This window comes from Podarcis bocagei (genome assembly GCF_964188305.1).
Source record: "Podarcis bocagei genome assembly, chromosome: 5".
Lineage (NCBI taxonomy): Eukaryota > Metazoa > Chordata > Lepidosauria > Squamata > Lacertidae > Podarcis > Podarcis bocagei.
Genome location: NC_138129.1, coordinates 93,954,968 through 93,971,834, shown reverse-complemented (window position 1 = coordinate 93,971,834; position 16,867 = coordinate 93,954,968). Strand labels below are relative to the sequence as shown.

At 41.7% G+C, this 16,867-nt stretch overlaps 1 protein-coding gene and 1 long non-coding RNA gene across 3 annotated transcripts in view; one reads left to right on the top strand and one right to left on the bottom strand.

The window, feature by feature from the left end:
• The window catches only part of KIFAP3 (kinesin associated protein 3), a 74,289-nt gene extending 65,017 nt beyond the window's left edge, over nt 1–9,272 (top strand). For both annotated transcript variants that reach the window (XM_081194371.1, XM_081194370.1), the window contains exon 20: nt 8,879–9,272. In XM_081194371.1, the coding sequence (XP_081050497.1) occupies nt 8,879–8,987 (109 nt within the window). In that variant the 3' untranslated portion in view covers nt 8,988–9,272. The remainder of the gene's footprint in view (nt 1–8,878) is intronic.
• On the bottom strand, nt 195–16,865 carry LOC308587199. Its single transcript, XR_014008290.1, has 2 exons — nt 16,727–16,865; nt 195–757 (listed from the first exon to the last, which is right to left on the bottom strand). It is a non-coding gene; the product is annotated as an uncharacterized lncRNA (long non-coding RNA).
• Between the last annotated feature and the right edge of the window lie 2 nt (nt 16,866–16,867).

The following is a 16,867-nucleotide window of genomic DNA, read 5'->3' as shown; positions in this document are numbered from 1 at the left end:
CAAACTGCGCTGTATACAATACAGATTTAGATAGTCAGCCAGACTTGTGTGTAGTACCGTAAGCAAATAAGCAGCCTTAAACAAGACTTACTTTGGGTGTTTTGCTGATCCACATCAGCCATTTTACCAGAAACCATGGTGGGAGGTAGGGAGGAAATGAGAGAGTTCAGACCAATAAGTGAGTATTCCCCCCCCCCCTTGTTTGCCTTTTGCAAGGTTTCAAGAAGGTTTTCCCAGTTATTTTTTCATCATATGGGAGTCAAAATTCTGTGGTTGGGAACACATTAGAAATGTTCTCATAGGAAACAATGGAAATGGTCAACTCATTATGTGAATGCTTGTCTAACAAACAATTTCCTGAGAACACATTGTGTTTGGATAGCAGGACCCGCATTTAGGCCTTGTAGAGAAGTGTGTCTTTGAGTGAGTGAGTGACAGATAGCTCTGGCAATGAATTTTGCTAAGTAACTTGTAGTTTGTAGAAGTTTTAGCAATTTGCTTTAGCAATTAGTTTTTAATTATTTCATAAAATATCTGTGAATTGTAGTGAGTGGTGATAATTCTGAGCAAAACATTTATCTGATGCTTTTCTCAAGGAGACTATGTATTCAGCTGTTAATCTAGCTCAAGTATTTAGCTGCCTTGTTTTCTCACATGTGGCTCTTTAATTCACTTACACCTGCAGTCTGGTCAGCATTAATACATACTGAAACTGGGTCTTGAATGTTGGTGCAGTAATTTCAGGTTCCTCCATGTCCTACGAGAGAACAAAAAAATTGTCAATTTCTGAAACTTAGTATTAATTAATTCCCATGTTCTTGCTGCTCCCTGAACTTCCTCCAGATGTGGTGCTTGGAATAGACCAGCTCCTGGGTTACAAGCCATCTGGGCTGTGTAAACTGATTTGTGCCTATATTAAACAATAATTGAACAGAATGCGGAAGACTTAATAAAGAAAATGTACATTGCCTGTAAATCCCAAAAATAAAATATTAAAATGTAGTAAATGGGCATGGAATGTGCAAATGAAGACCTGCTTATTTTAATGTGTTTAGCTGTGACCTTCTCAATTTCAGCCCAGAGGAGGGGGGGAATCTATTTTTTCTCTTTTTAAAATAAAACTCCCCTATAAAACTGCTTACAGAAGTATGTGAGACAGAAACAAGGAAATATAATGTTCTGAACTTGACTGGTCCAAACCACTTGAGCTGCTGTGACAGCTCATAAAACAGAACAGTTTTTAGGTGGACTCTGTTTTAGTTGCCAGAGTGAATTTTCTTGCAGGAAGTAGCCTAAAGGTTTATTTTAGTTTCCAGACTGCAGCTTTGATCTCTCTGTTCTGTCGCTTCTCGGGTTACATAGCCCTTTTTCACTGCAGTAAATCTGCAACAGTTAAATGGAATAAAATTTCCTCCTCCTCACTGATCACATGCTGTTAAATGCCAAGCCACAGCCAGCAGAATGTTTGCAGAGCTCCACTGCATGGTACAAAAGCAGTACAAAAGGTTTAATCACCTTGTCTTTCTACTCTTTCTTCACTACGAGTTCACAAATTCACTTCACAATAGAGATGTACACAGTGGAACTTGGATTTGCTCTCTGATGAAAGGGCAGCTATGTGCATGCTTTACTCATGCATAAGAGCAGCTTTGACAGTGATCCAAACCACAAGGACGGCAAAACGTCTCACCAGGGGCCCAACTCAACATAAAGGCTTAAAAAGAGGATTGGACAAGTTCATGGAGGCAAAGTCTCTTGATGGCTACAAGTCATGGTGACTCTGGAGTGCCTCCACTGTTGGAGACGGCGCTTCTGAATATCAGTTCCTGGAAACCACAGGACAGGAAACTGTTCTCATGCTTGGATTCTGTGTATAGGCTTCCCATCTGGTTGGTCACTGTGAGAATGCGATGCTTTACTAAATGGGCCATTGGCCTGATCCAGTAGGCTCTTCTATATTTTTTTTATAATGCAACTCCATGTGTTCATGCCTAGTTAGCGCTTTCCCAGCTTTCCCAGGCTTTGCGAAGGCAGCACAAGCACTTCCTTCTGAGTAGACATGGTTTGTTTAGTCGTTTAGTCGTGTCCGACTCTTCGTGACCCCACGGACCAGAGCGCACCAGGCACTCCTGTCTTCCACTGCCTCCCGCAGTTTGGTCAAACTCATGCTGGTAGCTTCAAGAACACTGTCCAACCATCTTGTCCTCTGTCGTCCCCTTCTCCTTGTGCCCTCCATCTTTCCCAACATCAGGGTCTTTTCCAGGGAGTCTTCTCTTCTCATGAGAAGAGGATTGGCGCCTCAGCTTCAGGATCTGTCCTTCCAGTGAGCACTCAGGGCTGATTTCCTTCAGAATGGATAGGTGAGGATTGCACTATTAAATCAGTGATGGGAAATGTGTGTCCCCCCAGAAGTTGTTCATGCCTGTCTACTGACCCTGCTGGCTGGGGAGAGTTGTAGACCTGGAGGGTCAAAGGTTTCCCATTCCTGAGCTAAATAAATTGAGGTTCTTTTTAAAAAAAATTGGAGGAAAGAAAGACCATTATTCCTAGAGCTTACTAGAAAGGCTTGTCATAGCTCTGTTACCTTAAAGACCTTATAGACCTTATAGACATCTGAGGCCCTTTTCAATGTTGTGAAATTATTGGGTTTCTGCTTTTGTTTTTATTACATATTTTGTGTTTTTTTATATTGCAGTTTTGTGTTGTGATCAACCCTGAGATCTACAGATATAGGGTGGTATAGAAATTTAATTAACCATAATCCTTAACAGTGTTGATACTTAGCATGTTTTGATAACTAAGGGATGCAGGGAGGATGATGTTATTGTAACACCTATCAGTAGTTGCAAGAATTCAGCCCATTACAAAATTTAGCAGGAGTCTTAAGATGTATGTTGATGAAAAATAACATTTAAAGCAGCTGAGAAATAGGCTCAAGTTTGGTGTGTATTTAGTATTGCATAATGTATCAAACAGTGTAGAGACCAAATCCAATACTTTAGGAAGGATTCAAACACTAGTTGTATTTATCTGTAGCAGAAGCTACAAAACTAATGATGATTGATCCTTCCTTCCTCTTGTGGATTGTTTTGTTGGTGTGCCGGTTATTTATTTATTTACTTTGACTGTTGCTGGCTACTTTACTTCTTTTTATTTATTTATTTAGAAATTTTCTGGAACGCATCTTCATCCAAACATGAGTTCCAGTGTAGTGTATGAACTGTAATAGTGTTTTGATGATTGAATTTTTAAAACCAAAACTGACAATCGTAGCAGTGAAATAAGATTTGAGAAGCACTAAACCAAAAACCATTCAGTTAGCTAAATTAATGTGGTGAATTCTAAAAAGCCTAGACAAATAAAAATGTATTAACCTGGCAGTGTCAGCGTCTCCCTTTACTTCCTCTGGGAGGATATACCAAAGAAGGCCCCCTCTCCTTCCTGGATGTATAAAATATAGCTCTCCTACAGAAGGAACTCAAAGGAAGAGCCTTGTCTGAAGATCTTAATGCATGGGTAGGCAAACTAAGGCCCGCGGGCCGGATCCGGCCCAGTCGTCTCCTAAATCCGGCCCATGGACAGTCCAAGAATCAGCGTGTTTTTACATGAGTAGAATGTGTCCTTTTATTTAAAATGCATCTCTGGGTTATTTGTGGGGCATAGGAATTCGTTCATAAGAATTCGTTAAAAATATATATATATAGTCCGGCCCCCCAGAAGGTCTGAGGGACAGTGGACCGGCCCCCTGCTGAAAAAGTTTGCTGACTCCTGTCTTAATGCATGGGCAGGTTGGTATGGGAGCATGTTCTCCATCAGGATTTGGATCCAAAGCTGTTTAGTGCTTGAAATAACAGCATCAGTACCCCAAAATGGGCTTGGTTGCTTTAGAAAAATTCAGGCTTGAGTGGCTGCGGCTGTGCAGAAACACAGCCCATCCATGATCCACTTCGCAGCTTGTTGGGCTTTGCTTTCATTCCTGTTTTCGACTCTGGTTCTTTTAGGCCTCAGCATCAGTCTGCTTTCAAACTGAGCAGGATGATGCCTGTCCCAGCTCACTTGCGTATGTGCCCCGTGGTGCTAGGCCAGGCCTTTGCGCCATGAATGTTGTTCTGTGCCAGGTACGGAACCAATATGTGTGACTGTACAGGTGAGCACCAAATTAGCTGCAGTCTCAGGTAAACAAGCTGTCTTTCTCCTACTCTGTCGCAGACTGTGCTTATGAAAGAAATTAGGTTTTGTGGGCCACAACGAATTATTGCAATTTATTGATGTAATACTTTTCATTTTAACAGAATCATAAGAGTTGGAAGGGACCCCAAGAGTAGTTTAGCAGGAATCTCAACTAAACATCCTTGGTGGGTGGGTAGCCAGCCAGCCTCTGCTTAAAAATCTCCAATGAAGGAGAGTCCACCAGTCCTTGTGGGAGTCTGTTCCACTGTCAAACAGCTCTTGCTGTCAGAAAGTTATTCCTGACTTAGTCAGAATCTCCTTTTTTGTCACTTGAAGCCATTGGTTCAAGTCCTGCTCTTCAGGGCATGCGAAAACAAGCATGTTCCCGCCTCCATGTGACAGCCCTTTAGATATTTGAAGATGCCTATAGCATCTCCTCTCAGACTCCTCTTTGCTACTTTGACGTGTCTCAGCTGATTCAGAGATCCTGAATATATGTGGTATTTTTATTTTCTCTGAAGCAGTGCAAGTCCCAAGGACTTTATAAAATGCATCATGTATTTTTGGAACATTTCCTCTTTTGACAAGTTCTCACGAGCAAATTAGAAAGCTCAGCTGCCATTCTGAAGAGGTCCTAGATCATGCTAGCAGCCTGAGTTATCCAAGAGGTTAAGTATTGGCATTTAGTTTACAGTGCAATTTTCTCTTGACAAGGCTGGCAGACCAATAGGAAAAAGAAATATTTGTGCTCAAGAGAAGTGCATATGTAGAGACCACAAGCTTAACTGATGGCTGGAAATGATTTCAGACTAAAAAAACAAATCATTAAGAGTGCAGAGGGGGGTAAAATATACAGTCCTATTTTAACGGATCTCAAAATGATCGAGCAACTGAAGTTAGTATTACACAGTAATTAGCTAAGCTAAGCTGTTCACTACTTTAACTCCATGTCTCCCAGTCACTGTAAAGGTTCCAGGGTGCAACTAGACCTGAACCTGTTTTGCTTGTCAGTATATTCCACCAGTGGCAAGAAGCTTGTGAAACCTAAACCCATTGATACATAGTCTAAAGGAGGATGATAAATTACTGTTTCCCCCTCTATTTATAGCTTTTTGTTGGATTTCACAGAAGTGCAACTGCTGTTCTGAACAGCAGGAATTCTTACATCCAAGACCTGCAATTTATCCAAGCACACTTTGGCAGCTGTATAAAAATTTGCATATCTGAAAGGTGGCGATTGTTGAATATTAACTTTGAATTAGATTGCTAGCTTGTTAACACAGTGCGGAAGAGGGTGGGGCTTGAGTAGCCTATGGTTTTGAACTATGAGCATGATATTCATTATCATGTGCACGTTTTGTTTGCAAAATTCTTGTGTACTAGTGTGGATCCATTGCCTGTTGGTGCATTGTCTTGTCCCCATATACAAAATGGGGATTATGGTGCCACTTCTATCTGCAGGTTTAGAAAAGGAACCATTAGCTGAACAGCTTTTATAATTACATTTTCTATTCCTGTAACACACCATGGGATCTCGGCTGAAGGACAGGCAAGAAATATTATTTATAAATAAATAAATAAATAAATCAAACCTTCATATAATTCTGGGATTTATTTATTTTTTAAAGAAAATTAAGGAGATCCATGAAATGGTAGGGCATTGGTGCAGAGACAAGGAGTGATTTCTTGCTGATTTCTTTGTACCACTTCTTTGTAGCTGCTAAAGCGTTGCTTGAATAGTCATTCTGGAGTTCCAGCTGCAGAACACATTTTTATGTTCATATAAACCTTTTTTTTAAAAAAAACAATCAAACCAAAGCTTAGATTCTTACCACATCGTGGAGGCCTCAGAATCTGCTTTTATGACCCTGGGCCATGCTGTGATATAACCAAATTTGCAACTACTCTGAGCACATTAGTTGGTAGGGAGAGTAGAAACATTGAACTTTCATTGTGCAAATTCTACCATCCATTTTAGAAGTCAGAATTTGTGCTAATAGGCAGGAAGAGATGAAACCTTCATTAGTTTGTATAATAACTTCTAAGGCCTCACTGGTACGTATTTATTAACTGCACAAAGTCTTGTTCTCTGCATGAAATAGTTTAAGGTTTTCTGCTAGTCTGATGCCTGAAATGTGTATTTTTCTGCTTCCATCTGAAGCTTAAAGAATCTCTTGTGTGGGGAAGAAAGGCAATGAAGAGGAAAGCCAACACATTTTTAGACAAGCAACTCCTAGGAGTATTATAGATCTGGGCTGATTATCAGGGTGTCCTGCAAATTGGTGACAGTCTTTACTATGCTTGTCCCTTACCAGCCACAAACTTATCTATGAGTTACCCATTTGTGAGGGTCCCCTTATTTATATGTTAGTGTTTGGGTATGATTGCTCCTCCCTCGTTGCTGTTTGCCACACTAAGAAATGCCTAAAAAGTTCTGTACCAGCACCATGTCTCCATTGGACTTCTGACACTGGCATTAGAACTATCCTTACATTTAAAACTTTAGACACCAGCATTTCAATGTGGGAATTGACCATAAAGGAGCAGCAATTATGTCACAAAAGTAACATGTAAATTAGGCCAGATTCACAGCCTTCCCAGTGATCTTTCCAGTGATCTGAATGTTTTAATATTATGTTGGTTTAATGTCTCAAATTGTCATAGCGGAGCCATCACATACGCAAACCATTTGGAAATAACCAAAATGTCTCGAGCTCTGAACTGTAAGGCTCTGCACCTAATTACTTTCATGTTTATTGAACTAAAGGAGTTGATTTGATCGGAACGTAATTGAAACCATGATTCCCCTCCCCTACCTAATTAAAAATATGTTCAGGAGTAGTTTTGAGTAGGTTGAAGTAAATTGAAAGTGACTGGAAGCAGCTAACAACATCCAGAGATGAGGAGAGAGTGCCACCTACCGGTTCAAAAAGGTAGCCTACTCCTCTGCCCCCTTGTACCCATCAAATAAATGCATGGAATTGGGCACAAAAGGTTTTGCCAGCAGGGCAGCTTCTGTTCGGTCTATGGGGGATGCTTCCAGATGGGTGCTCAATTTGCAGAAGGGCTGTCACAATATCACCAACGGGCCATTGGCTATCCGGTTTTCCTCCAGAAGGGTAAATCCAGATTAAAAGGAATGTGTGGAAGTATGGGCTGGCCTTTTGATCATAACGACATGTGGATGCTGCAAAAACTTGCAGGCGTGAGAAGCACCAGTTACACAGAGGGCCATCATTTAGAGAGAACCAACATTAAAGATTTTTGAAGCCAAGATTGTGTCTCACCTCTTATATGGGGTTACCATTGCAGGGAGGAACTTGATGTACTACCTTCAAAATAGATTCCTGCGTACGATATTGGCAGTGCCACATAATACACCTGGAGCACTACACTCTATAAGGCCTTAACTCTATAAAAGTTCGTATACACAAATCCATGTTTCTATATTGGAGGAAAATATCATTGCAGCCAAAACAACATTTAGCTAAAAGATGCTTTTTGGATTTGCAGACAAGAGAAGGCTGGGTAAAATCTCGTAGAGGTCTGATGCAGAGTTAATTGATCTCCCCAACAGTGATATTGGTAGTTGCTCCTGGTCACAAGAGTCGAAATATCGTGTTTAGCAAAGATGCAAAAAAAGATATTGAATATATAAAGAATTGCCACCCTGCTATTTGGTACACTAAAATTAAATCAGACCCCAAAAGGGTTATATGTACTTGTGAGAATTAACTTTTCCCCCTGTTATACGAGCTTTCACTCAGCTCAGATTTCAGACAATGCCTACTGAATATCTGAATGGGAGATTTACTAACAGATCTGTAAAAGAGTACCTCTGTACATGTGGATCAGGGCTTATTGAGGATCTGGTACATTATATTTTATATTGTCCACTGTATGATTCACTCAGAGCTAAATTTATCTCCCGTTTTCAGATTGCCTTAGAACAGTGATGGCTAAACCTGGCCCTCCAGCTGTTTTGGGACTACAAGTCCCATCATTCCTAGCTAGCAGGACCAGTGGTGATGGGAATTGTAGACCCAAAACTGCCAAGTTTGGCCATCACTGCCTTAGAACATCACCCAGATGATTTGAAAATTAAATGGCTGCTGGCAGATGTTGATAATTGCATCAGCTCTAAGGTGGCACCATTTACACTAGTGGCAAGAAAGAGAAGGTCAACATTTCCGGATAGTGGAAGTGCCAAACCCCAGGGATACTGACCAGAAGGAATGCTTTTACATTTTGGACATTGTAGATTTGTCCTGGTCCGGTGCATGAAATGTCTTTTGCTTTGCAGCTGTGCGATTTGTGCTCATACTGCCATTTGATGGCTATTGGCTATAAACAATAAAATAAGATGATGATGAATACTTGGCTATGATGGGCCAACGATTTGATTGAGTATAAGGCAACATTTTCCATGCAAAGCACTCTGGCTACCCCTGTGTTAATTGCTGCTTCCATGTTACGCTGGTCACCCAAGTAGCCATAATTTGCTGGAGAGACAGCTGATTTGATAAGAACCAGTTCTCTAAGACAGGGCAAAGACTTCAGACCCCAGCATATACTTGATACCAAATAGGTACATTTCAATATATTTTTGCATTCTGGAAAAAGTCAGAGGGGACCTTGTACTGCGTGATATCTGTTTGCAAGGATCAGTTTTCAAATGTCAACTCAGGTGTTTTTCTTTTCTGCATAGCGTTGCTGTGGATGGATTTGGCCAGCCCATGGGTATCCCAAGCCGCCCCACCACTGCTTACGGATATCGGCCGGATGAACCGTACTACTACACCTTTGGAGCCCGATAAAACATCCTGGTGTATTAAACTATTGCCTTCCCGTATTCTTGAACTGTAGTTAAATTAAGACTTATCTCTGTCTTCTTAGTGCATGGTTATACTGTTTACGGGTCTTTGTGGTGCATTTTCTTCCGTATGTGTTGCAAAGAAATGTTAGTCGTTCTGTGACTCCCTTTTTGTACAGTTTGTGCTGTATGTTGAAATCTATTAACTGGAATGTCAACACTTGTTATGTATATTAAGCAACTAATTTAATTGCTATTAAATTCAGGTCCTGTAGACCGTGGTACTGAATACTGAGGCTCTGTGAGTTTTTAATTAAGCTTACTACAGTTGATGAGCAATAATTTTAACTAGCTTCTGAAAAAGTAATTGATTTATCCTTTTAAATGTCCTTGAAGAAGGCTGAATACCACAACTTAAATCCAGGGTTGGCCACCTTCTGTGAGACTTTACGAACAGAGACACACTTTGTACACCTGCTAGAAGTGATATGTTGCATTAGTGTCATTGAATAGTTCTAACACAGGTGTGCATATACTTTTGTGACCATGCTGCTTGCAAACTGCAAGAGAAATCCTATGCACATGTTGCTCTGTGTTGTTTGAATATAGGGAGTGGTGTCAAAATGGTGAAAACCAATAGGGCAAACTTGGAAAAGGTGTATACATCTGAATGCCAAACGTTGACTTTACTCTTCTTTGGGACAACTGTGCTTAATTTACCTCTATGTACAAGGTGTGCTTCCTGAGGAACTTGTACTTACATGTGTACAAGCATAGGTGAGGCATCCAGACCATAGTGACATTCTTAATTAACTGAGATGTAAAAGTACAATTCCACATTTTCCATATTCATATTCTAGAGCAGTGATGGCCACACTCGGCCCTCCAGCTGTTTTGGGACTACAGTTCCCATCATCCCTTACGACTGGTCCGTTAGCTAGGAATGATGGGAGTTGTAGTCCCAAAACAGCTGGAGGGCCAAGTTTGGCCATCACTGTTCTAGAGGAAAACTGTTGCTATAGATCAGAGCTTTCCAAACTTTTCACGTTGGTGACACACTTTTTCGACATGCATCATTTCGTGACAGAGTACAGTGGTACATCGGGTTACATATGCCTCAGGTTACAGACGCTTCAGGTTACAGACTCCGCTAACCCAGTAATAGTACCTCAGGTTAAGAACTTTGCTTCAGGATGAGAACAGAAATTGTGCTCTGGCGGTGCGGCAGCAGCAGGAGGCCCCATTAGCTAAAGTGGTGCTTCAGGTTAAGAACAGTTTCAGGTTAAGAACGGACCTCTGGAACAAATTAAGTACTTAACCCGAGGTACCACTGTAATTCAGTTTTGCATCATTTCGTGACATAGTAATGCAGTTTTACTAGCAAACTGGAGGTTAAACTAACCCCTTCCAGCCCCAGGAGAGAGTTTGTGCGGGACACCTACACACTGCAGCCAACACACTAAGATGTCGCGACACACGGTTTGGAAAGCTCTGCTCTAGACAGAATGTGCCTTTCAAAGCACAGGTGTATCTTTCTGCTTAATTATATATCAATGCCACCCCAGGAGAACACTTAGGTTGCAAGGAGCTGCTTTGCCAAGAAGCCCACCCTATGCTGCATGGAATAATGGTGTGCAAATTAGGACTGACTATATAGTAGACAATAACAGAAACACAGAAACACAGACCCTCCACCTTCATTTGTGCCAGGTCTCTCTTAACTATGCTGCACTTTGTATATCACTAATACGTCTTTTCCCTGGAAAAGACCCTGATGTTGGGAAAGATGGAGGGCACAAGGAGAAGGGGACGACAGAGGACGAGATGGTTGGGCGGTGTTCTCGAAGCTACAAACATGAGTCTGACCAAACTGCGGGAGGCAGTGGAAGACAGAAGTGCCTGGCGTGTTCTGGTCCATGGGGTCATGAAGAGTCGGACACGACTAAACGACTAAACAACAACAAATATGGCAAAACGATACTAATCCTGAACTGCATTTTATAAACTGCAATCGACGTTTTGACTTCTCCCGTATTTGAGCTTCAAAATGACTTGGCAAACCACATCCTAATGTCTCCATATCGTATGGAGCAAGGATCATACTTGGTGAAATGAAAAATGTGTGCTGGGGGGGAAAAAACCCAGACCTCCCACTCTGGTAATTTCTTTCCATGTTCATTTTGCTATCCAAAATACTCCCAGGAAATACCTCCCCAGAGTCCTTTTACTACTTGAGAACTATTTGTTTAAATGACTGTAGAAGCTGTCTGTTTGTGTTGCTTTTTTGTTAAAATGCTGAAGCAATTGAGTTGGGGGGCCTTAGACATACGCAGACCACCTGCCTTGAGTGTTTAGTTCTCACCTCAACAGCTCACACTTCAGACCCGTTGAGCGGTTACTAGCAGTTTTCCCAATGTGCATCGGGAATGAACACACAAATCCCACAGAAAGGAACTATGGAAATAAATTTTAATAGCAGCTAGACTGGTTTAATCTGATCCTGGATTCAGTCCCATAATATATGAAGCAGGAGGGTTTATTAATTTCTGTAGTATTTTGGCACTATATTAAAATGCCCCGGCTTATGTTAGCTTTCTCCAGACGCTGGTGGCGTTATTAATGTTATTGACCCTTACATGTTGCCCCACTACACAGAATGCATCCTTCACCTGGGCTTGTGTCTGATACTAAAAGGAAAGATTGATTGTCTATAAATTACTAATATGCAATGCGACAAGCGCACAAGAGTTTATGTGTACAGAGTTAGGCCAGCATCTCCTAGAATCTAGGGGCTGGATTATGACTTTCAAATACTGGCTAAAAAATTATTTTAATACAGACACGGAAAGCTTACTTCTTTATTGAGAGATACACATGGTTTTCTGATACTACCCTCAAACTTAGGCAAATAGGGATTGCAATAGGTTCCCTTCTTCTGTTGGATGACTCACAAATCTCTCTCATCAGGCAGAGGCTGCTAGATCATGAAATCTAAAAACTCTACCCCTCCCAGCCTTTTTATGCACATCTGCTTATTTAGGATTGCAGCCCCACCATGGTGTCATGCCTAATAATTTAGAAACTCCATTGCAGAGTTTTTATGCTAGCTCATCTAAATACATTCCTCTATCATCTATATTGTTTGAAAGGTTTCAAAAAATCCCCTTCCAGAACAGATTCCGTCCCTGTAATAAGAAAACACCAGATATATCACATAATTTTGGATTGCCCACTTCTCTACACCCATCGGAGAAATCTCCTAGTGACTCCCTTACAGCTCAAAATGTTGTTTTGCAAAGAGTCTGTAATCCAGTATTTGCTGAGAGATGCTACTCCCGAAACCAAGATTGTTTCCGGGTACTTGGCTGAGATCTTTAAAGCTAAATCTAAAATTGCCTGATTTATTCAGTGGTGGATATCTAGCCTTCAGTGGCTTCAAATTGCAAGAAAGGAGATACCAACTAAACATCAGGAAGAACTTTCTGACAGCAAGAGCTGTCGGCAGTGGAACAGACTCCCACGAGAGGTGGTTGACTCTTCCTCCTCGGAGCTTTTTAAGTAGAGGTTGGGTGTGTTAGGATATTGGTGTTCCGTTCCACCTTAAAACAGATGTGTGGATTGTTGTATGTCACATGTCTGTTTACACTCCAGCACAGCTTGCTGGGAATTTTCGTTTGTGTGGATAGCTTTTGCTTTTGCTGCTTGCTCTTGGACACGAAAGGGAGAAGACATGTTTTTCATTTGTCCTGACATATGCTGAATAAACTGCCTGTAAATATACTTTCACAGCTGTCTCCTGCCACTTCTGTTTGCGCAGTGTTATTCTCTCTGCTGATTGGAGCGTGCTCCAGCTTCTGAAGGCTTCTGAAACTGCGGGTTGCTGTTTCATGATGAACCAAGAACCGGAGATCGCCCGGCTACCGGCCGGTGAGCTGGAGCTAGCTGGGGCTGGCAAATTGCCCCTGTTTCCTTGGAAGCATCTGTCATGGATGCTTTAGTTGAGATTCCTGCATTGCAGGGGGTTAGATTAGATGATGCTTGAGGTCCCTTCCAACTCTGCAATTCTATGATTCTATGATTGTCCCTTTGGGAAAGAGAACTTGCAATTCAGTACTTCCAAATATGTCTGGTAAGTTTACATTCTTCGTAATACACTCAGTCTCCATTTTTCTTGACATAATTCAAATCCTACAGGTGACCTTCCATTGAAGAGCTTTCTTGATCCCTGAAGGCATTCAGGAAATATATTGAATTCCTCTTACCTCTACAGAGACAATATTTAAATCTTGGTGCCTTTAAAATTTGAATAACGCCTAAACGGATGCCATCAAGTTATTTGAATAATTGTTACAGATAATTGTCAGAGGCAGGAGTTCTTCTTTTTATCCACTTATCTATTAATTTAGTTATTTTCCTCTGTTATTTTTTCTTTTTCTCTTTTTTATATAATTGCGTTTAGCAAGGATCATGAGTATTACATTTTATATTTTCTTTCTCTTTATTCTTCTTTTTGATATATAGCTTTCTATTCTCTTTTTATAAATGAGTTTGGATTTCAGTGCTCAATATCTTTAAAATCTTCAATAAAATTGTCAACCCCCCCCCCCACAAAAACTCACTGCAAAATAACTGCAAAACTTTGGCTCTGGTTTCCAGGGGATCCCAAATGTTGGGGTTCATAGTTGTTAAGTACGAACCCCATGTTTGATATATCAATTATTCCGTTTGTGGGGTGCTGCAAAACACAGTCCCCCCCCCCCCCGCAAAAGGGCACATTTTTTCTTGTGGGATGTCATGCCTCATGTGACCTCCCCTTCCCAACACAATTCTTCTGCTAACACGCATCTGGGGAAGGAAAGGACAGCACCTGCATAGCCAATTGTTTATTATTATTATTATTATTATTATTATTATTATTATTATTATACCCCGCCCATCTGGCTGGGCTTCCCCAGCCAACAAAATATTAAAATACAGTAATCCATCAAACATTAAAAGCTTCCCTAAACAGGGCTGCCTTCAGATGGCCCTGCACTGGAGTTTTATTTCCTTGTGTCCTTAACTGCATCGCTATCAGTTAGTTGGTCTTTAAGGTGCTACTGGAAGGAATTTTTTTATTTTGACTATGGCAGACCAACACGGCTACCTATCTGTAACTGCATCGCTATCAGTCACCTTCTGAACAGGAAAACTGGTCCAGCCTGTGTTTTAAATCTAACACCTTCAATACTCCAATTTGTACCATTTATTCATTTGCAACATCCCCTCATTCTAGCACAGGCTTCCTGAACCTCAGCCTTCCAGATATATTTGGCCTACAACTCCCATGATCCCTAGCTAGCAGGACCAGTGGTCAGGGATGATGGGAATTGTAGTCTCAAAACATCTGGAGGACTGAGGTTGAGGAAGCCTGCTCTAGCCGTTATGGGTGCGCCCTTGCAACCCACCCCCAAAAAAACTTACTGTAGATCTGTAACAATCTAAATGATTGTAATAAAAATATACACGGTCATGGAGACAGAGATGCCGTCTCTGAGAATTGCAGAACATTCAATGAGAGTCTTTTGGGGGCTGTCAGTAGATTGCGGACAGGCTTCTTATATATTCATTTGTAAGAATACAGTGGTACCCCGCAAGACGAACGCCTCGGAAGACGAAAAACACGCTAGACGAAGGAGTTTTTCGTTTTCTTAGCCACTTCGCAAGACGCATTTCCCTATGGGCTTGCTTCGCAAAACGAAGCTTGCCCGCAAGCTCCAGGGATAGTGGGGAAGCGCAGCGCGTCTTCCCCGCTGTCCCCGGACCTCTTTTGAAGAAAGGGGTGGCGGGGAGAAGCGACCTTCTCCCCTCCGTCCCTTGCTTCAAAAGAGGGGACAGAGGGGAAGGCGTGCGCACCTTCCCCTCTCTCCCCAACCCCTTTTGAACCAAGGGGCGGCAACGGGGAGAAGCGATTCTCCCCGCTGCCCCTTCCCTTGCTTTAAAACAGGTCCGGGGACAGAGGGGAAGGCGCGCGCACCTTCCCCTCTGTCCCCAGAGATTGCGGGGCAGGCAACAGGGAGAAGCAATCTTCTCCCCACTGCCCCTTGCTTTAAACAGGTCCGGGGACAGAGGGGAAGGCGCCCGGCGCTTCCCCTCTGTCCCCGGACGGTCTCCATAGGAACGCATTGATTGATTTTCAATGCATTCCTATGGGATACCGTGCTTCGCAAGACGAAAAACTCGGAAGAAGAAAAAACTTGCGGAACGAATTAATTTCGTCTTGCGAGGCACCACTGTATTAATTCTTATATCCCCCCGCAACTGATGGGACTTGTGCTCAGGGCAGGATTACAGATTGAAAACAAGAAGGTGTATGTTGGAAGTGTAATGAAATTGAGGGATTTTTATTCACGTGGCAGTCCTGTAAAATAATTAAGGAATGTTGGAAAACTATATATAATGAATTGGAAAAAATACTTTAAAAAATCTCCCCAAAACGTGAGATTTTCCTCTTGGGGATGATAACAACAGAGGTCCACCCAAAACAAAAATGTTTACTACTATACACCACCGCTGCAGCTAGAAGCTTATTGGCACAAAGGTGGAAAACAAGTCTAGTACCCACTAAGGAAGAATGGCAGTGTAAAATGTTCGAATATGCTGAACTGGCTGGTCTGACGAACAGGATAAGAGAAAACAAAAATAAGGAATATAAGGAGGAATGGACAATGTTTATTGAATATTTCAAGAACCAGTATAGACAGATACGTAGCAGGTCTTATGTAAATCCAGCAGAGTTGAAATAGATTAAGAGTATTTAATAGATAATTAATTGAATGATTAAAAAGATGTGGATTACGCAGAGCAGTAGAAAAACAAAAGGAACCAGAAAAAGGGTGGAAGGGAAGTCATATGGTATTTGTATATATGCTGTTCAAGATGCTCTCTGTTCCTGCTTTTGAAAATGCAAATGAAAATTAAAAGAAAACAAGAATCACAGAAAACACCCATGAAAATTCAAACATGAGTAGAATCAAAACCATCCACATATTAAACCCGTTTGAAATGGGGGATGTTACTGGGTTGTTGTGTTTACACACACACACACACACACACACACACACACACACACACACACACACACACACAGGTTTTATTTACAGATAGGTAGCCGTGTTGGTTTGCCATAGTCAAAATAAAAAAATTCCTTCCAGTAGCACCTTAAAGACCAACTAAGTTAGTTCTTGGTATGATACCTGAAGAAGTGTGCATGCACACGAAAGCTCATACCAAGAACTAACTTAGTTGGTCTTTAAGGTGCTACTGGAAGGAATTTTTTTATAGTGGTTTTATGTTGATCTTGTTCTACAAACCGCCCTGAGACCTCTAGGTATAGGGCAGTATAGAAACCCAATACTGTAAATAAAATAAAAAACCCAATAATAATAAAAATAAAATAAAATAATAAGAAAATAAAAAATATAACAACAAGAAGATTATTGCAATGAAAAGAGCACGGCACCAGTTCTTTTATTTAAAGCCACCCCAGTTCCTAAAAGCCCGCTCTCCTTTTTCTTTTAGGATAACGGACAGACGGATGAGCAGGACGGAGGGGATAATAATAAATAAATTAAAAAACCCGAAATTGGCCCCGGGAAAGGGGTTGGCCGGAACCAATCAGCCCGGGTAATGTGTTGCTACCGGACGCAATCAGCCCGTGCTACGTGCCGTTGCCCTGTTGCTACCTGACAGGAAGTACGTCACCTCCACAACATGGCGGCCCCCTTGGCGACCGCTTTCCGCGGAAGCGCTTCTGCGCGGCTGCTGCCGTGGTGTAGACTCTATGGTGCTCCTCGGGCCGGAAGTCCCCCTCCTGGCCTCGAAGTGGGAAGCGCCTCTGCGCGG